At 39.6% G+C, this 25189-nt stretch overlaps 1 protein-coding gene across 5 annotated transcripts; it reads right to left on the bottom strand.

Annotated features, from left to right (window-relative positions):
• Nucleotides 1-568: 568 nt before the first annotated feature.
• LOC119795563 (smoothelin-like protein 2) lies at nucleotides 569-18669 on the bottom strand. 5 transcript variants are annotated; one of them, XM_038303629.1, is made up of 13 exons: nucleotides 17787-18664; nucleotides 10885-10954; nucleotides 10174-10257; nucleotides 7642-7785; nucleotides 7421-7537; nucleotides 6995-7136; nucleotides 6813-6901; nucleotides 6653-6715; nucleotides 6516-6573; nucleotides 6294-6419; nucleotides 6095-6209; nucleotides 3637-3788; nucleotides 569-1411 (listed from the first exon to the last, which is right to left on the bottom strand). In XM_038303629.1, the coding sequence occupies exons 1-13, from the start codon at nucleotides 18213-18215 to the stop codon at nucleotides 1285-1287; spliced, it is 1716 nt and encodes a 571-aa protein (XP_038159557.1). In that variant the 5' UTR covers nucleotides 18216-18664; the 3' UTR covers nucleotides 569-1284. The 5 variants fall into 5 exon arrangements, 4 of the variants coding, with proteins under 4 accessions (XP_038159557.1, XP_038159555.1, XP_038159556.1 ...); XR_005282338.1 differs by having other exon boundaries at nucleotides 570-1018; nucleotides 1213-1411; nucleotides 6813-7136; nucleotides 17787-18663; XM_038303627.1 differs by having other exon boundaries at nucleotides 570-1411; nucleotides 6813-7136; nucleotides 17787-18434; nucleotides 18543-18669.
• Between the last annotated feature and the right edge of the window lie 6520 nt (nucleotides 18670-25189).

Raw genomic sequence — 25189 nt, 5'->3', positions numbered from 1 at the left:
AATTTTTTCCACATTGTTTTTGTTTCCATTCATCAGATTGACCAGCTTTTGTTTTTCTTTTCTGTTGTTCTCCGAGTAGAAAGTTAAAGTCATCATGACAACACAACCAGTTAAAGTTCAATAAAGACAAAATAATCATGATTTTGTGTTTTTTTTTTTTTTTTATGTGATATCATTGTAAAGTACACAAACCTTACAGGGATTAAAATCCTAATATATAGTTGGTTACCCAGGGTTCCTACATGTTTCATGTAAAAGTTCCAGACTTTTCCACAGCCCTAATCCCACATTTCCCATTTCTTTAAATTAATTCTGAAATAAACAAGGCACATGGAAGGAAGGAAGGAAGGAAGGAAGGAAGGAAGGAAGGAAGGAAGGAAGGAAGGAAGGAAGGAAGGAAGGAAGGAAGGAAGGAAGGAAGGAAGGAAGGAAGGATAACAAGGCACGTGGGAAGGAAGGAAGGAAGGAAGGAAGGAAGGAAGGAAGGAAGGAAGGAAGGAAGGAAGGAAGGAAGGAAGGAAGGAAGGATAAACAAGGCACGTGGGAAGGAAGGAAGGAAGGAAGGAAGGAAGGAAGGAAGGAAGGAAGGAAGGAAGGAAGGAAGGAAGGAAGGAAGGAAGGAAGGAAGGAAGGAAGGAAGGAAGGAAGGAAGGAAGGACTCATTTAGACGGTGGGAAATATAAAAACAAAAGCTCCTACTTTCTTAACAGGTAAAATACTTAATTCAGGCTCCAAACTTTTTCAGACCAGTTAGGAACCATGCTAACAATTAAAACATTCATGACTTGGTGAAAAACCTCCAGAGTTCATTAAATCAATGAAGTAATTTAATATTACTTCAGATGAGCAGCATTTGCTCTTCTTTCATTCCACCAGCAGATGGCGACATCCATTCTTTCATAGAGTAGATCCCCCACTTATTGAACCTTTTCCATGTGAAAAACACCTCCAACCAAAACAGTATTAACATTGAAAAACCGTGTCTCTATGCTTTCTGTGGTTCCTATTAGGTCAGGTTCCCCGTAGTGTCAGAGTTTAACAGTGTAAACATACGTAGTGCAAACATACGTGTAAGGTTAGTGTCATGCAATGAAACTGCTTTAGCTTCGTCCAGTCTGGCTCCTGATGGTCTCTCCTGTCCGCGGACATCAACATGTCAGAAAGAATCAATTCTTATTTTCTAAAACCACACGTCTAAAAAAAAACAACAAAAAGCAATCGACTGATAAACACCCACTCGGTATAAAACAACATGTAGATTCTGTAAACTACTCTGATGCAGAGCTATTCAAACTTCTTCAGGTGATTGTAGAGGGACTGGACGTAGGTGAAAACACACATGGGGTCCGGTTTGTCCCCCATCTCCAGCATGTCGTCCACTTCGATCAGCCGCAGGCAGTCGGCCTGCTCCCTGAAACACAAAGACATTGGTCAACAATTCACATACAAACTGAAAAATTAGGAAAATGTTCTGGTGCTCTAAGATTTAGGAATATTTCATCAGCTAGATTTCATGGTGTTCACCAAGAGAGTTCCTCTAGAGTTACTAATGGAACCTAAAGGCTGGTTTGTGCTCAGAAACCAGGTCGTCTGGTGTGTCTCGTAGTTAACGCAGATATGTCCACCTCCCCTTCGCAGAATCTCTGCTGCACCCCTCCCAAATTGTAGGTGACTGCAGACAGGAGGCCTCTGATTGGTCAAATCTTTATCCGCTCTACACTATGCGTCTATGATCTGTGGTTGAAAAAGAAGCCCATATCCTCACCAAGCCACCACTAAGGATTAAAGCTGATATTAGGTGTTTTTGCTGATAGGCAGTGTTTACTTGCTCCAGTCTCATCTGCCCACAGGACATTGTTAGAAGTCTTCTCCATCATCCAGACATAGCTTTTGTTAAAGGTATATGGGAGGATATTATTTTTCTGGGTGGATCACCAAAATAATGGGGCCACCTAATTGTCAATCATTCTGGTCTCCATTTTCAATTAGTGAGTCTGACATAGTGGAAAATCTGCAAACCTTCTTCTGGAAAGAAAGCTTGTATGAGCCATGCAATCTTTTAAACAGAGCGTGCACGAGGAGAAATGGGCTTGTGCACGCTCTTGCATGCGTTTAATAGGCGTTTCCTCTCGGGAACGGGTACAGGGGTTGTGCATGTTTGTTTTGTTTTTTAGGGGAGAGGGTGGGTCTTTTCAAAAATTCAAGAAAATCCTCCACTATATCTTTAACTAACTGCTGCCTTTTTTTTTTTTTTTTTTTCTTATGAAAATAGGCCATTTCCTTCAGCTCTTCAAACAGTCATAATAATTTGGCGTTTTCTAACTGTCCTAAAAGATTGGCAGCTGTCTAAGTTGTTTTCCTCGTGGGAATTAATGTTATCTCTGCAGAATAATGGACTTCAGATAAATTGAGATTAGGTTATAACAACTGCTTCTCTATTGTTTCTCTAATGTGATTGCTCATGTTTTTAGACCCTTGCACATTTCCTAAAGGAGATCACACTTGTGTAATGAGTGGTAAAACCATCCTGTTTAACTCCTCTAACTTAAGACATCCTTTTAACTCTTAGTCAGGATGTCCCGATAATAAAACATGCTGCAAAATCCTGCAAATTAATTGCAGTATTGAGTATCATCAGCAAGAATCATACATACTTTTGTTCTTTATTTCTTAGAACAGAGAAACAAAACCAACAGCACTTATGAGAACACTTCCAATACTGGGTTATATAACATTTAAACTTAAACATTGGAATTAATTTAAAAATTAATAAAATAAAAATGTATAATTTAAAGAATATCCAATATCAGTGTCGGATCAGGACCTCCATTGCTAGCAGTTGATTATAACAATTTATGTTTTAAGTGAAGCTTTCAAAAAAAAAAAAAAAAAAAAAGATGAATGCTATTGTAGTTTGGTATAGCTTGCCATGGAAATAATAGATATTTCATTCGGAGGTAAATAAAATAATAAAACATTTGGAAGGATTGGGGGACCCTGAACACTAGATGGAGCAAAAAGCAAGCAGAGATCAGGGTTTTTTTCAACCTATAGGAGACCTTAAAGGATCAAACGCTTAAATAGGAACAACCTTTGAAAATAATTTATTTTTCATTATGAGAATTAATGATGCTGAGTTTTCAGTTTATCTTTCCATTTAGATAACCTCATCTAAGCTGTTAAGGGAGCAGTTTTGGGTTATTTTTGCTCAAAAGACCAAGTGATTGGACCTTTTCAGGGAGGATGAGGGATTTGTGTAGAGAGGAACCTAACAGGGTTTGGGCCTTTATTAATTATCTCAATTTATTCGTTGACTTTTTCCGCTTGTCCTTGCAGACAGCTCACCAAAAGACAATATTTAGAACCATGCATACAGACCATGGACGAAATTTAGGTTTCTGCTTGGTCCTAGTGCTGTGCTGTAGTTTTTGTAATAATAATATATATTATATATTGTTTTTGGACAGTAAAACGTGCAGGGGACAAAAAACAGATGTTTGAAAAAGTGCATTGGATGTGCCCCACCCCCCAAAAAAATAACGTCCATGATACAGACTCATACCTTTGGATAGAATAAAGTTCTTAGTAGTGTTCTCGGTTGTGTTTAGGGGTTTTTGTCCAGCTTGCTTCACTTACTCTGCTGTAGTGAAGGCCAGCTCCAGGTTCTGTTTACGGTTCGCCGGATTCAGAGCGTTGTATTCAAACTCCAGTGGGAAGAAAGAGTGGACCAGAGCGCAGAAGGCCATGCCGTCACTCCAGCTGGACGAGAAGTTCTGGATGTCTATGTTCTAAAAGCCAAATAACAGGAAGTGGTTTCAGTGAAATGTTTATTAATGCACTGGTTTGTTTTCCTCCATTCCCCTTTAGCTGAAGGAAAAACTGTGAGACCAGTTTATGTTAAGAATTTATAGAGCAAGTTACCATTTAGGATCACTTGCATACCCCTTACAAATGGAGTCCACCCCCGTCCCTCAGTGAGGTCTAGTAGCACAAGATCTATATCCAACCATTCAGCAAAGATACTGCTGTACATCTTATTTTGGCATTTGACCAATTAGATGAGTATGGAAGCCCGTTTCCGACACTCTAAAAAAAACTAAAATAAAATTATCTCATTATAATGAGATAGTATTGCATTATATTAAGATACTATCTCATTGTAATGAGTTACTATCTCATTCTAATGGGTTATTTTTTTTCTTTTTTACAGAGTGGCGGAAACGGGCTTCCATAGATGAGCCCTTGAATGATATATTACCTACTGTAAATTAAAATGAAAAAAAGTTAACAAGTCAAGAAAAAAAGGTAAAAGAAGCCTAGTTAACAATTATATTTAGGTTAATAAACTAAAAAATGTAAATGCCAGTATCAGCATTAATGCCTCTCAGGTTATGTTGAACTCTCAGAGTGCTTTTCATGAATTTCTTATAAAAGCAATTGTTATTTTTCCTAATATATTCGGGCAAGATGGCATTTCTTGTTATTACGATGACATTAATTTTTGTTATCAAAATATCCATATTTTTTGAATGTTACAAAGGTAATAAGGTCTTGTCCTGGATTCCAATAACAGTATTGGCTTGAAATTGGGTTGGTATGTGAACAATGTTGGCCAGGATCTTTTAGACACTAACTACCATTTTTATGCTGATAACATGGTTTTTTACAGTTTTGGAAAAAAAAAAACCCTAGTGTGTGTGTCTCTACGTTACAAATTGCTTTTAATTCGGTTCAGTACAGGCTTTTAAAACTAGATTTTTCTTTAAATTCAAATAAAAGTAAAATTATGCTATTTTCAAAAACAAAGACAAAATTGCAAAATAGCTATCCTCTTATCACCTTGCATGGGTCAGAGATAGAAAGGGTTCAATCTTTTAAATATTTAGGAATTTTAATTGATGAAACTCTAAATTTTAAACCTCATGTTGAACAATTGATTAAGAAACTCAGACTGAAAATTGGCTTCTTCTTCAGGAATAGGCTTTGTTTCTCTTTTAATTCGAAGAAGAGACTGATAGCTGCAACGTTTTTACCCATTCTGGATTATGGTGACCCAATCTACACTCACCAGCCACTTTATTAGGTACCCCATGCTAGTAATGGGTTGGACCCCCTTTTGCCTTCAGAACTGCCTCAATTCTTCGTGGCATAGATTCAACAAGGTGCTGGAAGCATTCCTCAGGGAGTTTGGTCCATATTGACATGATGGCATCACACAGTTGCCGCAGATTTGTTGGCTGCACATCCATGATACGAATCTCCCGTTCCACCACATCCCAAAGATGCTCTATTGGATTGAGATCTGGTGACTGTGGAGGCCATTTGAGGACAGTGAACTCATTGTCATGTTCAAGAAACCAGTCTGAGATGATTCCAGCTTTATGACATGGCGCATTATCCTGCTGAAAGTAGCCATCAGAAGTTGGGTACATTGTGGTCATAAAGGGATGGACCAGCCTGAACCGTTGATACAAGGCAGGATGGATCCATGCTTTCATGTTGTAGACGCCAAATTCTGACCCTACCATCCGAATGTCGCAGCAGAAATTGAGACTCATCAGACCAGACAACTGAACTTTACATACACGTGGGCTGGCCAGCATTAGAGACTCGTAGACTCACTCACTGGTATATGATGATTTATAAGGGTGTTCTGCGTCTGCTTCCCTCATACCTCTGTGAGTACATTCAACCAAGAGCGGCTGGACTGTATTCTCTACGTTCTCAAGAGTCTTTGCTTCTGTCTGTACCTAGTGTCCGCACTGAAGCTGGAAAGACAGCTTTTCAGTACTCTGCCCCCACAGCATGGAACAATCTTCAGAAAGACTGGAAATTGAAGGATTTGATTCCAATCGGACATTTTAAACGATTGCTCAAAGGTCTGGAAATGAGATCTATGGTTTGTAACTGTTTTATGAATTTCTAATTATAGATAGATGTAATTGTAAACTGTAATGTAATCTTTTGCCGCCGTCTTGGCCAGGACTCCCTTGAAAAAGAGATTGTTAATCTCAATGGGACTTTTTCTGGTTAAATAAAGGAATAATAAAAATGTGGATTTTCCCTGAATGCCCTATAAAGGGTTCAATCAGACCTTATAACCAATGGTTTTGGAGCGGCACCACTCCAGAAGGATTTGCTTTATCCCACTGGCGCTGGAAACGCCGAAACTCTGGGAGCGCTTTAGCTTGGGCTTGGAATCCTTTGGCCTGTTTGAATAAAAAAGAAAAACACCAGATTATATGAAAAGATTTATTTTTGTAGCACAAAGAATCTGATCTGAATTCTCTTACTTTATGGGCTCCGAGTTCATCCTCTCAAAAAGGGCGCGTTTGGCCTGGGCCCCGTTGGAGCGTGGAAGTGTTTGGGATTTGAGTGTTTCTTTTTTTAACTCAACCCCCCCAGAGTTGTTAGATCTGCTGAAGGGATCACAAACATGTTTTGAGTTTTATCATGTAATCAACCTTGTAGAAGGGATCTTATGTTGGAGAAGCTGATATTAAATCATAACATACTTATCCAGTCTGGGTGAGAATCCAGATTTTATGAAGGATTTGGAAGGAAGTAGTTTTTCTGCAAAGAAAATTAGTAGAAATCTCAGAGTGGAGTGAAAAAAGACAGAAAAGTCTACTAACCTGAAACCTAGTCGTACCTGCAGGTTGAGGAAAACTCACACTCCTCTTTAAACTTGGACTCGGCGCCTTTAGAACCGGTGCTTAAGTGTTAAATGCAACAGAACCAAGATTCAGAGCAAATATAACAGAAGTAGAAGATTTTTAAGTGTTTGTTGATTGTTGAAAGAGTAAACTCACCTCTCTTAAAGGGATATTCCCCTGGTTTTACTGTGAGGTCCAGTGATGTTGGGAGAGGCTGAGCTGAAACAGCCGGCTCTGCGTTTGGCCTGGTTATAGCAGAGAGAGGCAGGTGGGATCGGGGTTCATTTATGTCACATCTGACTGAATGATCGCTTTGCTTTGCTGTGGCCGATTCTTGCATTGGAGGGTTCAGGCGTGAAGCAGAAGGTGGATCAGATTTAGAAGCTGAAGGAACATCTGAGCTGGCTTTGGTGGCAGCAGAGATGGGAAGATGAGACCAAGCCTGAGAGTCAGATTGGTCCTGGATATTCCGAGTTGTTCCTACGCAAATACAGAGGGAAAAGTATCACACTTGAGTATTTCAGGTCATTGCACCAATTTTAGAACCAGAGGAAAATAAACAGAGTAGAAAAAAAATGTAGATTTTAATTTATTTTATAAGGTATAAACTCATATAAATCCTCACTGAATTAAACAGGGGGCCATCACTTTCTACCATAGCAGTATTTTAACTGTTATTTGACTTAAATGACTTTTTTTTGATCCCCGAAACAAACATGCTGCACTGATTTCAGTTCAAAAGCTGCTGATCTTTCTGAACCAACCTCCAGTAACTAAACGATCTACTGCAGCTTTCCGCCCCGATGCCGGAGAAAGGAAACCCTCCAGACCGGCTTTGGTGGTCATGGCAGTGACAGGCAGGTGGGGCTGCAGTTCTTCAGGTTTTAGAAAAGAAAAACAAAAATAGGAGGAGAGTTTCCTCTCTTAACATAACATTTGAGGCTTTTCGTTCTTAGAGAAAGACAGAAGCCATGTTTCCACTCACCACTTTTTAGAATACTCTGGGATTCGTTGCTGGTTTTGGCCGTCGAAGTTGGAGATGGAGTGCCTGGGGTAGAATCTGAGCTGGTTTTAGTCATCCCAGTTAGAGGAAGATGCAGTTTGGTCGACAGACCTGGTTCCTCCTGGTCTAGAGTAACAAACAATCAATTAACCAGCATCCTATCAGAGTGCAGCCAATGTTCTTCACAGGATCAATTACGGCTGTAAGGACGACTCCATAGCAGGGATGTAAAGGAAGAAAAAAACAAGTTTGATACCTTAAAGTCCTGTTTCTGTTCATTACCATCATAAAAAGAAACAAAGACGATTTTTTTTTTACCTAAGTCTGTCATGATCTGCCCTGATAGCTCATCTAAATGACTCATGCCTGTTTAACTCTCTCTAGCTCCCAATTATCACTCATCTCATCCTCCTGCAGGTTTCCCTTATATTGGGCTCAGTTCCAGCTAACAGGGGCAGATCATTGTTTGTTTGCTTTCTGTTTGTTACCCGTTTGATTCCGGTTAGCGTCCTGTCTGTTGGTTTTGTTAATTTTAGTTATTTCCTAGGTGCATGTTCCAGTCAGGAGTTTATTCTTAAGTCAGTGTCTTCAGGCGAGTTATTTTGCCTAACCAGTGGTGAGAGTGTTTCTGCATTTCCCTAGTGATTCTGTCTTCCTGATTCCGTTCCCTCTCACACACTGGCCCTGTCTGTCCCTGCCTGATCTGCCCGCCTGAACCTCGGTTAGACTCCTAATGGATTTTGCCTCTCTGTCTGTTCTGTCTCAGCTGGATGCTCGACGCACAGGACTCTGAGCCTGCCTTCGTGCTCTGATGATTCCTGGAACCCGGATCGGTCCATTCCTGATTGGACTGTACTGTTGAACCAGGTAAGTGACTCACTCTAATTATCATCTTCTGTTCAGATGATCAAGCTCACTGACCTGTTTCTCTCTACAGCAGGGGTTTCAAACTGGTCCCAGAAAGGCCCGTATGGCTGCAGGTTTTCTTTCCAACCAAGCAATAGCACACCAGACTCCATTCATCTCAGCAAGTAATCATGTTAAGACTGGACTTACTTGATGAGATGACTGGAGTCTGGAGTGCTATTGCTTGGTTGGAAAGAAAACTTGCAACCACACGGGCCTTTCTGGAACCAGTTTGAGAACCCTGGTCTACAGAATCAGTAATGGGTTGTAGGGATGGAACGGTTTATGAAAACCGTCCGAACCGTTCGGTTCGACTGTCTCGGTTCGGTTCGCGTGTGTTGCGTTCGGTTCATGCGCTGCTCCTTTTTCTCATAGGCGAAGTGTTTACACTCCAGAGCAGAAGGTGGTGGTACTGCGACCAAAGCCAACCACCAGTAGTAAACAAGAAGAAGAAGAAGAAGCGAAGCAGCGTAGCCGGGTGTAGCAGAAGAAAATCAGTTGTTGTGGAGAATTGTGTGGGTATGGCGAGTGGGAAAGAACAGGAGCTGGAAGACGCGCCAGCAGCACTTTATAGGTCTGCTGTATGGGACCACTTTGCATTTAGAGTGACCTACGATGACGGCGGAAAGAAAGTTGTGGAGAAAATTGCAACAGTGTGCAAGCATTGTGCAACATGTGTTGTTTATGCTAACAGCAACACGACCAACATGTCAGCTCACCTCTCTTGCAATGCCAGACTCTCACCCACTTTTAACCTAAGACTGTCACAAAGATTGTATCAAATATCAGACTGCTTTTTTCTTTCAGTTTTAACCTGACTCAATCAACATATACCGAACCGAAAACCGTGACCACGAAACCGTGAACCGAACCGTGGATTTTGTCAACCGTTACACCCCTAATGGGTTGCACCCCACACCTGCAGTCGCTGCGGTCGCAGTTCCTTAGCAGCGAGCTTCTGTTTTTGTTTTAATAAACTTTTTGAACTTTCCTACTGACTGTCTCACCTTGAATACTTGGTCCACTGTCCCGTTTATGACAAAATCATAGGTAAACAAAGACACTGCTACAATTTCCGGAAGGAGCCTGAAAGGATATTGGTTTCCAGTGGTGCCTAAATTCAGCACAGAAGGTGTCCAACATGTTGGGAGAAACCCTGTAATCAGATGGACTCAGTGCGAATTTGAAAAATTCTGCCTTCATTCAAGGTAACTCATTAATGAAGAGCTATCTTATTATTGTTGGAAAAATAGTTACCAAGATTTTTTTTTTCTCAGTCCACCTTTTCTTTCTTGATCGTGTAGCTGGAAAGGAAACGTTTACTAATAACAGACTGGATCTGTAGCTGACAGTAATGCTCTGTTTTAATTGTGCAGCTTTGCGTATAAATTTGTTCTTTAGTTCTGCACATAGACCTTCTTATTTTTTTTTTTTTAAGAATGCATTTCCTACCCAAAAACTTGCTAAACCAAAGCGTGACCTACCCTGAAAAGAGTCTCAAAACAAGCTTCATAAAAGATTTTAAGCTTCAGTTTTTTGTTGAAAACAAAGTTATTTCGGTGAATCCAGGATCTAGACTAAGGGAAGATAAAGATGACCTGAACTGACTGGTTGGACTGAGGGTTTCTGTTGCAGAGGACAGAGTCCGGTGGGAGTCGGGCGTGGCATCTTCACAGCTTTCCAACTTGATTCCTGTCAGAGGAAAACGGAGCGTTTAGACAAATCTGAGGTGACATTTGATGAAGTATACGACTAAACAGCTATTCAGCTTTATTTACCAGCTCTAGCAAATGTAGTTCTAATTAGAAAAATCTAAAATACCTAGAATGCTTAAACTGTAATATTATAGACGGAAAACTGGCCTGATCCTCTAAAATCTCCTGATATTTGGATTTTTTCTGTTTTTACACCATAGAATAAAAGTTTCAAATAAACAAACTCTTTAGTAAACTGAGGTAACTGTAGAATTATCCTGCCAGTTTTTTTTAATAATCAAACATGAAAAAATACAAAAGAAAACCCATACATTTAAGTATATATAAATGTTTACATCAGTTAGTAAAATAATATACATTAGTAAGAACATAAAACATCCAGTCCTATCTCTATGTCATTATAGAAGTTATTATTTAAATTAGTTCAATTATAACCCATACATATGAGTGCATGCACAGGCATATTGGTGATGTAGCATTTCATATTTAGACAACCTAAACATTAAACATGCTTTTTTAATTAATAAGGGGAATAATCTGATGCAAACTTCAGCCTCGGAGGAAAGCGAGGATGCTAAAGGCTTTGTGTGGAGCAGCCGCCTACCTTGTTTATGATTCTCCTGAGCATCTGGGGCTTCTTCGGAGTTCTCTTTGCCTTCTTTCGCAGTGGTGCCCTGCAATTTTAAAACAAATTGGGAATGAATCAGATTATTTTAACGGATAAAAACTATAAAAGGTGAGTTTCTATTAGAGATAACCAACAGGAATCAGAGTGAGAAAACAAACCCATTGATGTGCAACGATTAAAAACCCATTTTTAAAATTATAACTTTTTTATGTTAATCATTTAAAAAGCTTACTAAATCACCATCTGATATGAATGCATGTTATATTTGAGGTGTATGGTGTCTCATATACTTTGGTTTACAAAGAAAAGGATGGATGGATGGATGGATGGATGGATGGATGGATGGATGGATGGATGGATGGATGGATGGATGGATGGATGGATGGATGGATGGATGGATGGATGGATGGATGGATGGATGGATGGATGGATGGATGGATGGATGGATTGAATGATGGATGGATGGATGGATGGATGGATTGGTGCATGGATTGAATGATGGATGGATGGATGGATGGATGGATGGATGGATGGATGGATTGGTGCATGGATTGAATGATGGATGGATGGATGGATGGATGGATGGATGGATTGGTGCATGGATTGAATGATGGATGGATGGATGGATGGATGGATGGATGGATGGATGGATTGGTGCATGGATTGAATGATGGATGGATGGATGGATAGACGGATGGATTGGTACATGGATAGATGGATGGATGGATGGATTGGTGCATGGATTGAATGATGGATGGATGGATGGATTGGTGCATGGATTGAATGATGGATGGATGGATAGACGGATGGATTGGTGCATGGATTGAATGATGGATGGATGGATGGATAGACGGATGGATTGGTGCATGGATGGATGGATGCATTGACGGATTGGTGCATGGATTGAATGATGGATGGATGGATGGATGGATGGATGGATGGATGGATGGATTGAATGATGGATGGATGGAAAGACGGATGGATTGGTGCATGCAAGTAGGGACGGATTGGTGCATGGATGGATGGATGGATGATAGATGGATGGATGGATTGGTGCATGGATGGATGGATGGATGGATGGATTGGTGCATGGATGGATGGATGGATGGATTGGTGCATGGAAGGATGGATGGATGGATGGATGGATGCGTTGACGGATTGGTGCATGGATTGAATGATAGATGCATGGATGGATGGATGGATGGATTGGTGCATGGATGGATGGATGGATGGATTGGTGCATGGATGGATGGATGGATGGATGGATGGATGGATGCGTTGACGGATTGGTGCAAGGATTGAATGATAGATGCATGGATGGATGGATGGATTGGTGCATGGATTGAATGATGGATGGATGGATAGACGGATGGATTGGTGCATGGATTGAATGATGGATGGATGGATGGATTGGTGCATGGATTGAATGATGGATGGATGGATAGACGGATGGATTGGTGCATGGATTGAATGATGGATGGATGGATGGATGGATAGACGGATGGATTGGTGCATGGATGGATGGATGCATTGACGGATTGGTGCATGGATTGAATGATGGATGGATGGATGGATGGATGGATGGATTGAATGATGGATGGATGGAAAGACGGATGGATTGGTGCATGCAAGTAGGGACGGATTGGTGCATGGATGGATGGATGGATGATAGATGGATGGATGGATTGGTGCATGGATGGATGGATGGATGGATGGATTGGTGCATGGATGGATGGATGGATGGATTGGTGCATGGAAGGATGGATGGATGGATGGATGGATGCGTTGACGGATTGGTGCATGGATTGAATGATAGATGCATGGATGGATGGATGGATGGATTGGTGCATGGATGGATGGATGGATGGATTGGTGCATGGATGGATGGATGGATGGATGGATGGATGGATGCGTTGACGGATTGGTGCAAGGATTGAATGATAGATGCATGGATGGATGGATGGATGGATTGGTGCATGGATGGATGGATGGATGGATTGGTGCATGGATGGATGGATGGATGGATTGGTGCATGGATGGATGGATGGATGGATGGATGGATGCGTTGACGGATTGGTGCATGGATTGAATGATAGATGCATGGATGGATGGATGGACGGATGGAATTGTTACCCATATTAGTCTTGTAGTAGATACTGATTTTAAAAATCTTGGGTTTTTAGATATTCAACTCTTCACTTCAGTTATTAGAAATCGGCTCACAGAAGAAGGTGATGGTGGAACCTGCATGCTGCCGAGATGCTCGACCTAATTTTTAATGGTTATTATTAGTAGTAAATCTGTTTCTCTGTGGGCTTAAGCACACTTCTCTGCTTGTGGGACGGTCAGCTGTTAACAGCTTCTCCTTCTATGACAGCTGTGGCCAACAAACCCGGGTTCCCACTGAGAGCTATTTTAGATTTGTAAGAGTTTCCGCTGCACTCTTCTTACATCCCAATATAGACCCAAATGGATGTTTGGAAGTAAGAGGCACACGCTGAGAGCTGCAAAGTGACTATGAGGATATAAGCTTCCCTTCTGCCGCCTCCCATCATGCCTCCTGCTTCTAAGAGGCATGCAGACCTCTGGCCACCATACAGCTTCTGCATCAATCCATCATCGGGGGGGAGATTATTGCCGCTCTGATATTTGGGCTTCACTCGAGGATATAACAGTCTGACTGTCTGACCTCGCCGATCCTCCTGAACCTCCAACTAAAACCTTACCTCCTCACAGCTTTCAGTCCATCTCAGAAACATGCAAACATGCTTTCGGCAGGAAAAAACAAAAACAAACATATAGCTCGTTTTTGATTTAAAAAAAAAGCTTTACTTAAAGTTTCATCCAAACACCCCAGATAGAATTTAACGCTAAATCCACAGTTAGATGCTTATGACTGATGCATATCATGTGAGCCCGTCAAATGTCTAAAAGGTTCTTTAAGTTCTGGAAAATACATATCAGTGATGCCTACCATGCACATAAAGCAGGTCATAATGGACAATAATAAAGAGCGGTAAAGTCCACCAGGAATCAAGATTGCTCTTGTCTTATTCTGAAATAAGTTTGCAACTAATTTGCGCATCCATCCACCTGCAGCTTCTCTATTAAAACTGGTTTTTGAGCTGTGGAAGAAAGCCACCGTGAGGGAACTGACACATTCTATAGAATATACCAATGCTGTGCATTAAGGTTTTGGATTTGAGCTGAGAACAGCTACACTTTCTGCAGCATAGCGCGGCCCAGAACTGGTACAGGTGGAGAGAAAAATAGGTGGACCAAGAACAGACCCCTGGGGGACTCCTCATTTATAAAAACACTAAGGATTACAGAGGTAGTTTGCTCGGTGCATGAACTGAAACAAATCAAGATCAATTCTTCAAGTGTCAGTAAAAAAGTTAAAGTTGTAAGCTTCTCTAAGAAGAGTTCATCTCTGGATAGAAGTAATCTCTCTAATGAGAACGTGTATGAGAAACACACCTTTGTCACAAAAGAGACTTTCCAACTCATTTTCAGAAATGAAGGAGAGTTCAGAATCTGTCGATTAAAAATACCTGGAAAGAAGATTTCCCAATGGCCGAACCACCTTTGCCCCTGTCCTTCCAGATCCTTCAACATATCAAAGCTCTTCTCTTCATCTCCAAGCCAACCGACACTTTCATTACCCTAAATTCACCTCTATGTCTTCAGATCATGGCTGATATCTTATGATCAGAGCTCAAGATGGAAAAAATCAGCAACAAATTTACCGCTCTTATCCCTCTGTCTATCTCTGGCTCCATTCTACTCTATGTACATCTTCACTCTTAGCATGTTGACATAAAAACACCCGGTGGTTAATATAGACAGTGTTGGGAAACATTAAGCATCACTGTGGGAGATGATGTTCTTAAAAAGCATCGATTGAAGTGATGAAAACATAGATAAGGAGTTGAGGGTTTTACCTGCTCAGTGACGGGGAGATGGGGGGGTATTGTTGGGGGAGACACGGCTGACCTTAAAGAGAGGTTGACCTCAGCAGAGAGGAATGTTGGCTTGGTGTGTGTTTCCAGAGGACAGCTGCTTGTCTCTCTGAAGTGTGCGAGCTGATGGGTTGAATTGACAGCGACGTAGACTTTCCATCAGGAGACTTGAGACTCAATTTGGCTCAAAGGCTAAATTCCTGAGTGATTATGGGGGTGGGCCTATTTATATATTTGAATGACGTCTTGAGATGCCATATGGTAGGTGCGCTGACGTTAGAGCGATCTCTGAGTTTGTAGTTTTAAACATGTAATCAGCAGCATTCTGGGCTGTAGTTTATCATTTAGAGATAAAGCCTCTGCCCCTAGTAATGGCTGCAGAACCATGGATGCCTCAGATAAGGGTGGAAGACCCAGAGCTGCAGCCCATTCCCTAATCACTGACCCAAAAATACACATGCCCTTTGGAGGACCTGCCGCAAAAAAAAAAGGGGGACATGGGCATCAAAGAGACAAGAAACGGGCTCTTGTGGGATTTTTGGGGGGTAAATTTGAGCTAAAATTAAAAACCTCTACATTGGGGTGCTACATTTAAAATCAGCAACGATTATTTTGGTCGTATCTGTTGCTGTGAGGCGGTAAGGTGGTGCTGCAACTCTGAGGTCAGAGGTTAAAGATCTACACAACCAGCTCTCTGCAGCGGTCCTCCGCTTCTGGGTGCTTTTCTCGTTTAGATAATAAAATATAATCTGTACTAATCCCTGCAGAAAATAAAGAAATCATGAAGAAGTCAAACTTCTATTCAGTGCCGAAGGTAGTACGCTTTGGTTGTTTAACCCTTTAAAACCCAGTTTATCATATTTGATGAATCAGTTTTTGAGACCTCATAATCAGTGTGATCTTTTTGTTCTTAAAAACCCTGACTTACACAATCATTTGGTGAACAGAGAACGTCTAAAATATTCTACAGAATGCCAAACCTATTAAATTTGCTAATTTAACTAGCCAATATATATATATATATATATATATATATATATATATATATATATATATATATATATATATATATATATATATATAGTAAAGTAGTGGAGTTGTTAGGATGAAGCTGTTAAAGGTTAGATATCTGTAGAGCTACCACAATGTTGGTGTTATTCTGGAGGTTTAAGAAGCATTGACAATCTCTGCTTTAAGAAGGTAAATAAACCAGTAATAGCTCTAAATATGAAGAACTGGAACTCAATGAGACAGACAGACAGCTATTTCTGCCATATGCCAATGAGCAAGGCACTTAACCTGAAGCTACACTGCAAAAAAATGTAAATCTACAGTCATTTTGTCTTAAAATGAGTGCATTTTTTTCTTGAATTGAGGAAGAAAGTGAGACGCTTTGCCAATGGAATGAGACAATTTACAGTTAAAATAAGAAAAAAACAATTGCTTTGGCTTATTTCAAGTGCATATTATCTATTTATCTTATTCTAAGAGTGAAAATACTCATTCTACTGGCAAACTAACTCATTAACCTAGTAAAATTAAGGGTAAATACACTTAATTCAAGAAGATTTTAATCATTTCTAGATCATTTTTCCAGTGTAATTGTATTACAAGGAATGAATTCATTCCTCATTCACTGCAAAAACAATCCAGAAATAAGTAAAAAATGGCTTAAATTAAGTATATTTAGCCTTAATTTGAGCAGGTAAATAAGATGATTTGCCAATGGAATGATTATTTTCACTCTTAAAATAAGATAGTTAGATAATATTTACTTGAAATAAGACGATAAAATAGTTTTTTCTTATTTTAAAAGGAAATTGTCTTGTTCCATTGGCAAAGTGTCTTACTTACCTCCTCAAATCAAGGAAAAACACACTTATTTTAAGAAAAAATAACTTATTGAGATTTATATTTTTTGCAGTGTTGCGTTTGATTCTGATAATTCTTGAGGCTTTTTGCAGGTCTTTGCAGTTCCTGCTTATTTTCAGTGCGCCACTGAACCCCTCTATAATAGCAGAAACTCTCATGAGGGAGGACCCTAACCTTCAGTATATATAGTTTACCACCATAAAAAAAAAAAACTCCTCAACCAGTTCAACGGACAACTTAGACATCACTAATATTCCAAAAGACAACCAGCCTATGGGATTTCAGCTGTACATTGGAAAAAAATCAAAAATATAAATAAGTCATTTATTCTTAAAATAATTGCTTTTGCTTTGGATTGAGGAGGTAAAAGAGACATTTTGCCAATAGAACAAAACAATTTACACTTAAAATATGAAAACACAATTGCATTGTCCTTTTTTAAGTGCATATTATCTAATTATCTTATTTTAAGAGTACAAATACTGATTCCATTCGCAAACTATCTTATTTAGCTACTCCAATTAAAGGTAAATACACTTAATTTAGGATATTTTAAATCATTTCTAGATCATTGTTTAGTGTAGCATGTATATTCTAATCAGAAACTTAACCAACCAACAGTAATTACACAAAGATTGCTTTTAATTATATTATCTGCATTAGCGTTTGTTGTTTTTACGGAGGGCCCTGTTCCATCTTTGAGGAGTTAACTCCTGTCTGATGAAGGGAGAATATGGAGGAGAGTTGGTTGTAGGTGCAGCAGAAAGTAACCTTAGTAAAAATCATGACCTTTCAGAAGATGTTTGCCTTTTAGAAATACGTATCAAGGCCTAACGCTTTGAAAGTACTCCTACATTTTCCACCTGCTCCAATTAGCAGAAACTGTTGGTATTTTCTGGAATTATTACTGGATTAAGAATGGACTTGGATCAAGGAAGATGTGAAACCACTGATCCAGACTTCCATACATCTTTAAATTAGGGTGCAGCATCTTTAATCATTAGGCCAGGGTTTTGCTGTGGAAGAAGCAGAGATTATACTCACATTAGTTTCTGCATGTCTCCTCTGTCTCCATGGAGGAGGAGCAGGGATGTTTTCTGTTGCAGCAGCAGATCCTGATGCTCCAGGTTGTGCAGAAACACTCCAACCAGTTTCTGGTCCAACACAGTTAGGAGGCCCCGTCTCCTCTCGGCTTTCCTTATCATTCCTCCTCAGCCCTGTGAGGCCCTCCACCAGGTGGCTCAGCGCCTCAAGCTTGGCCCTGAGCTGCAGGTTCTCCTCCTGCAGTCTGGACACCGCCTCGGTCAAGGGCCGGTTGGACACACACAGCTCGTCCATCCGTTGCTCGATGCGCTGCTTGAAGGCGCTCACGTCCACATGAACTTCCCTCACAGCAGCTTCCAGCGTGACCTTGAACCCAGCAAGAGCCTGGCTCACCGTTACCTCCTGAGCTCCTACCTCAGCTTCATCCATGGTTTCTCTAGTGACCTTCAGGGCTTCTTTGGATGCACACCCTCCCTACTTATTTAAATCCAGTCCTTTAAAATGTTACTCTTAACTAATCCTAACAAATTACTGAAAGCTTTCTGTTGATCTTTCTAATGCTTCAGAAGCAGGATTCCTGTTGCAGAAACATAAAGATATCCTGCTGAGCTCCATGGAGAACTTCTCTCAGCTTCCCTCCCTGCCAGTCTGAGGATAAGTGCGGTTGCTTGTTTTTTATGAGTCATGGAAAGTGTCTGAATGACACTTTGGAAAATGGATCAGTTTCTAAACGCATGCGAGAGCCATCAAACCAACCTTTCCACAGAGTCCAGTTTTTTTGCTTGCTCCCATCTGCTGCAGGACGCACACCCCTGCTGCCCCCCCCACAGCCCGCTCTGTTGTTTGAGCTATCTATGGCTGCTGAGCTGGTGTGCAGCAGGTTCACGTCTGTATTTTGGGACATAAAGGGGGCGGGAAGAGATAAAACGGGAAGGAGGGGCCAGGATTATGTAGGTGTTTGCGTCCCCTTCAGCTGCCATTTGAACTGTGGGTGTCAGTGGTGTGTGTGTGTGGCCATGTAGTCATATTGTGAGGAAAACGTGAAACCAAATTCCCAGGAATATTCTACACTGTGGGGACTTACAGGTATTTTTATGGACAGTTGACTGAATTTAGGTTGGGCTAAGGGTCAGGATAAGGCCATAGAAATTATTTGAGGGGTACTTTTGAGGGGTAGATTTTGATTTCTCTACATTTTCTAAGTCTGGAAAACATGTTTGGATAAATCTGGAGAAAGAAACTAAATGTTGTTTCCTATCCTCTTAATTTGTCTCTCCTCCTTCCCCGTTTACTTCCAGCTACCCAACTTTGTATCTTTCCAAGCATCTTTCTAGTGAAGCCCTTCCTCTCCTCCAGGTTCCCACAGACAGTCTCTCATTTTTGCATTTGATTTTATGTCTTTCCTCCTGATTTTTGTGCGTTTTACTGCATTTCCAAACTCTTTTCATCTCACCACCCTTCCATAAGTCCTCCATTTTGCTTTTTTGGCTGGAATCCTACCTCTGATCATATTTATTTTTGCCTTGATTCCTTGGATCCTTGCTCATGTCCTACATCTTTTCACTTCTTTAGACCCTGTGTCCTTCCATCCGACCTTGTTTTTCCTGCTACTTGTGTCCTACTGTTAGGTTTAAACACCAAACATTTTATGCAGTAACCTGTACAAAGAAAGACACAGAGAATTTTAGTATGATTTACTTGCAAGGAGAGTGATCAGAGACTGTTCAGTTACAATTCTCCAAACCACTCTGAAACAGCTCTGCCCTCACAAGCCTTTATTAAAGGAAACGCCCTGGCTACAATGTTGGTTCCGACTGCTAAAGGGAGGGGTTGAAACCCAGTCGGTACCAGAAGTTCTGCATCACATCATACAATATCATGAGATAAGGAGTGCTTCACTCCTCATCCGGTGCCAGTACGTGCAATCCTCCATTCTCCTGACCTTGCTTCCTGCACACACTAATAACAAGCATTAGAAAGACAGCAAGTGAAACATTTCAACACTTTGTGTAATACAAGTATACAGGAATATGCAAATGTGTAAATATGAATGTATAAGTATAATATGATTAAAGTAGAATAACTTGTACAATTAATCCAACACCTACCTTATTTGCTTATATCTGACCAATTAATAATATCAATCTAATTAATATTTCTATGTTGAAAAACCTAAAGTGAAGCACTGGGAACTTTTTTAAACAGGATTTAGGTGTCGAGGGATCAACTTTCTGCATGAAGACCCAGAGAATCACAGAACCTCTGCCGTGCATATCTATAGTCATAAGATGCTTTCCCACAGATTCCTCCTTTGTCTTAATCCAGAGCTTCCCAAAAGTTTTGATTAAACTTCACGTTCATACTTGTTTTGATGGTAGGACATGACATTTAACAAAAAAAAAAAAAAAAAAAAAAAAACTTAGCAGGTAGGTTTTCTGTTATGGAGAAGACCAAGATCAGATTTTATTCCACCGCTACATCTTCCTCCACATTGAGAGAAAATAAAAAGACAATCCTGAACCCTACTCCTACTTTTTTTCCTCACAGTTGCAGCCGATTTCAAACCTTTTAACTATTTCTGTCAGCGAGTTTAGGTGAGACCACATCTTCTTGTCCGGATAAACTCTTGTGCCTTAGTTGGATTTTTTCCTTCTTTGAAGAATGGCTGAGGGTAACTGGGCTTTTTGTAGCTGACGTTCCAAAGTGCTCATCTGAACAAAACTTTCTTTAACTTAAAAAGGAGGCTGAATATGAAGCTATTTCACATGTAAAACACTGAATCTAATAGAACATGAATCATATAACCTTTTATAAACTAGAATGGGTGGACAGAGGAATCAAACAGCAAAACAGTCTATCAAATGAAATTTATTGGATTTAAAGGGGTGCTCTGATTTCACAAGCTACAGTACACAACTCCTCATTTCATAAAACAGTTTAGTCACATTTCAGATAGGAAAATGTTTCCTCAAAAAAGTCACTCTACAAAGAAAGGACAGATGCATTAAATCTGAGATATATTTTATATATGTATGAAAAATTAGAGTGTTATCAAAAATAAGTGGGGCAGGAAGTGTTGGAGGTTGTGAAGGTGCTGCGCCCGGGGACAGATAGTGATATGGAAAGAGTCACGCCTGAACTCCAAACGTCAAAAACAAACACGTTCACTAAGATGGAGGTGTCCAAACTGTTCGCCAAGGCGGATAAAATCACAGGCAAGCTGAAACTACTCAGAGGCCCGTTTTATTTAGATAGCTTCACATTTTAATGAAATCAACAAAGTAGCTAAATTTGAATCCCAAGGGTTTTACTTTTACTAAAAGTTGGACGCCCATGGGGACGAGTGTTGCCTCTTTTCCTTAATTGGCAACAAAAACAGGATTGGAGTCACTTAAAAGGCAGAATTCAGATCTGGTTTTGTTTTTAACCCACGGGATATTTAAGGTCCCAATTGCTCTGAAATACAATTAAAAGCTAAACGTGTGGTTGGGGTTAAGTAAGTTTTTTTGTTGTACCTCCAGATAAAATCTCACTTTAAAAATCCCTACAAAATGTGCATTGTTCCTGGACTGCAGTTGCAGACCTAAAAAAAATCTATTCTGTGGGCCGCTGGACACAGCTTGGACACCTCTGGACTAACGAAACAGTCACAGCAAACAAGCTAAACCTGAATAAAATAAACATTTTTTATCTTAAAGTAAAAAAGAAACTAAATTATGTCTGAAAAGTTAAAAAAAAACAGATTTTCACCTCATCAAATCATAAATCCGCTATAAATCTCTTGATAAATGAAGATTCAAGAACTTTGAAATAAAACTAAACCTTTCTGTTTAATGAGCCTTTTTTTTGTGAACATCAAAATGCTTTCAATGAAAATAAAAATCATAATAAACACAGCCACAACCTGTAAACACCACCTGCCAACTTAGCTCTTTAAACTCAGTTTTGTAGATATATGACAAATAGATTTATTACAAGGCACCGGAGACCAAGTTTGGTTCACTGTCAGCAGATCAAATTCAGTCCCAGTAATAATTATTATTCTGATATATATATATATTTTTTCAATTTAGCCACATGCAGAGTGTTTGTGGTAAAAAGGGATTTTTTTTCAGCCTAATGCTGAGCAGAAGGTAAAGATATTCCTCCTTTTTATTTGAATTATCCTCTTCAGTTTAGAGGGAATAGAGGGTCAAGCTTTTCTTTACTTGGGTTATATTGTTGCTAGTTTCTTTTTTCTGTCCCCACGGCTCAAGAAAACTGAAAAACATGGATACGAGTGTCCGGCGGAATCAGCATGAGGTAAAAGCAAACCAAGCTGCTGCACAGGACTCCCAACAACACACTTACAAAATGTTGTAGCTTCAAATTTAAACTATTAGTGTACAAACTGTAATGGTAACAATAAGGAAGAGAGGAACATTTGTAGCTTGGTAATGATAACTATCATAACTTAAAGCTATGAGATTGTTTTTTAACTGTAACTGTTAGCAAAAATCCTTCAACTAATCAAGAACAAGCATTCATCAGTGTTCCATTCATTGGTAAATTTGTAAAGGACTTAATATTTTTCCATTTTTTTATACTTTAAGGAACAAAAACAGGGACGCATCAACCTTGTCCCAACAATTTATGTAACATTTTACTCCAAACGATTAAATAAATAAAATTAAAGGAAAGCTGTACAGTCTGCAGCAAGATTAAGAGTGTGAGTGCTGACCCCTGGTGGCGAAATGTGAAAAGGGCCAGCTTCAGACTAATAATCCATTTTTTATTAAAATCTACAAAACAAAAATTAATGTTTTGATTTAGAAAATTAATCCTGCCTAAAATAGAGGAAGCTGATTGGCTCTATCCTTATTAGGAATAATCCAAAACAGATTTTTTGTTAAATGAATTAACCTGCGGGTTTTAAGACTAAAAAAAGGGGCCAGCTTTGTGGTGGATGAGCTGCTTTCCCCAGGGGTTAAAATAATCTAAATAATGAGCTGAATATCTTGTCTGCTCCACAGCTGTTTGCTTCAGGTTGCTATGCTCTGCATGTCTGACCGACTCAGTATAACGCTTCTGTACGCTACATTTACTGGACCCTGTGAACATTACAGAGCAACGCGAAAGGCTGAAGATATTGCCATATGGTGGGGTTTGATACTATTTTCATGACACACCCCAAGGCCCATTTCACAGGGTTAGTTTTAAACTGATATCTAAGACATCTTAGCTTCAATCAGCTTTTTTTTTTCTTTTTAAACAAATAGATACAATATAATGTGGGAAATCTGGAATGAAATGCTCTACATTAGACACATATCCATGAAACTGGTTTGCCATCTTCATTTTCTTAGAATAGTAAAAATAAGAAATATTAAAAAAAAAAAAGCCACAAAAATTAAATATGTTTGGTATCCAAACTAACCTAGTTTAGAAAACCTCTGCAAAGCAAAAACCCTGATCTGGAAAAGTTACCAACAAAACAATATGGGCGCATTTATCTGCAGCTTCTCCTGCCGAAACTCCAAAAAACCATCAAGCAAATCAAGTAAAAGCCCCTTTATTTTTTTTATTTTACTGCTTTTCCTTTAAATTAGAATTCTATCTTCTTAGAGAACAGAGAGGGGGGACACAAAGTCTGGAATCTTTACATTTTCAAGACTCAAAAGCCTGTATTTATGATACAGGTTAGACAAATAAAGTAGCTATTTAAAGCCTGTACTGATGCTTTTTTAATTATAATGTGCAAATCACAACCAAAGACAAGAATATTTTCATTTATAACTGAACAAAACAATGAAACATGACCTTTACTACAACTGACTATGAAGGTTTTGAGCCGTTTGTAGGTCTGATTTCCAGAAATTTGTTACTGCGGCAACACGTTACAACATGGCTACCATTATAAATGTATAACTAGTAAGTAAAGTGGTTATTAGGCAAACTTTATAAACCAGTTATGACTAGGGCTGCAACAACGAATCGATAAAAATCGACTTTTAAAAGCGTTGGCAACGAATTTAATCATCGATTAGTTGTGCCGCGCGATTAATGCGTCATCCGCCGCCGCCGTCATCCGGGGGAAGAAAAAAAAATATGGCGGAGCGAGTCAGCGCCGCAGTTGCAGTGTTGCCAGCTCAGCGACTTTTCAGACCCCTCCAGCGACTATTTTTCAAAAAAGCGACTAGCGACAAATCTGGCGACTTTTTACGGTGTCACTGGCGGCTTTTGCCTGCCGTGGGGCGCCTCCCCCATCCCAACGCCTTTCTCCCTCTCCCACAGGAATCCCTCTCAGCGCAGCAGTCAGAGTCAGAGCAGCAGGATTTTAGTGAGGAGTTTACCCTCAGCGTCCAGACTGCAAATGAAGCGCACACGCGCCGGGATTGACGGCGCAAATTGATCACAATAATTAAAATAGCCTGCGCTTTGTAAAGTGAAAAAAGTCGTAACATGCAAGTTTTGTAAAAACAAATGAACATGGCACGGAAGCACCACTGTTATGACGCAGCACCTGAAAAGAAAACACGTTGGAGCCTTCAATGGCAGTGAAGAGAGCTGATCAGCAGGATGAGTAACCATGTTTGTTTGGTTTTAAAGTGGGGAAACGTAACGTTAGTTTCTCAGGTAGCTCATCTGATGCTTTCCTTACCTTGTTAGTAGGTTACAGACAGTGATAAGGTTGGCTACTTATTTTACTTTTAATTTCATTTGAATTAGCTTAAGCAGCGTTTATATTTTCTTTATAAATAAATTAACTTGCAAATTATGAGGGCAAGGCTTTTAAAGTTTAAATCTTCTGGCAAAGATAAAGAAAAGAAGATCCTGCAATTTATGGAAGTAAAGCAGAACAAAATCCAGCAAGATCAGTAATATGTCAATTAATTATATGCCACATTCCCATGTAAATATCTGTCTTTGGAGGATGTGTTTTTTTACCACCCCTAGTTCTCTCATTTTTATTCCAAATACAATTTATAATTTGAATCACAGGGCTATTTTTATCTCTATGGTTCAGTATTTTCTCAAGCAGCAACTTTAACTGCTATACTTTCCTGTCTTAAAAGGCAGAACTCTTCTAGTCTAAAAAAAACTAATTTGTTCAAATGGGGGGGCCTATTGTTTGAACCCCTTAGGGGCTTTAAAAAACAAAAATGCCTGTCTCTTTTTGCGCTTTATGAAACAAAGTAGCCTATATTTTGTGGATGTACAGCTACATTTCTCATGTAAGTTTGCATAGTTTTTACACAAACATTTATTTTTCATATTGCACCAGTACAGTTAATGAGCAACCTGTACTTGTGTGCTTGTTTGTTCTGTCTAAAATGTTTATTTTGGAATAAAGAGGTTAATATAAAAATTTTTTTTTGTCCGATTCATCGATTAATCGAAAAAATAATCGGCCGATTCATCGA

Source organism: Cyprinodon tularosa, unplaced genomic scaffold (assembly GCF_016077235.1).
Source record: "Cyprinodon tularosa strain WSP-4 unplaced genomic scaffold, ASM1607723v1 ctg514, whole genome shotgun sequence".
NCBI classification, from domain to species: domain Eukaryota; kingdom Metazoa; phylum Chordata; class Actinopteri; order Cyprinodontiformes; family Cyprinodontidae; genus Cyprinodon; species Cyprinodon tularosa.
This window is presented reverse-complemented; position numbering and strand designations above follow the sequence as displayed.

Bases quoted from the DNA above. Each gene is read 5' to 3' on its own strand.
- LOC119795563 (XM_038303627.1), bottom strand. From the start codon at position 18,215: ATGGATGAAGCTGAGGTAGGAGCTCAGGAGGTAACGGTGAGCCAGGCT. The intron at 7,538-7,641 runs GTGAGTGGAAAC...CTTTTCTAAAAC, and splicing joins CCAGAGTATTCTAAAAAGTG to CTGAAGAACTGCAGCCCCAC. The intron at 6,574-6,652 runs GTACGACTAGGT...TTTTCTTTGCAG, and splicing joins GAGTTTTCCTCAACCTGCAG to AAAAACTACTTCCTTCCAAA.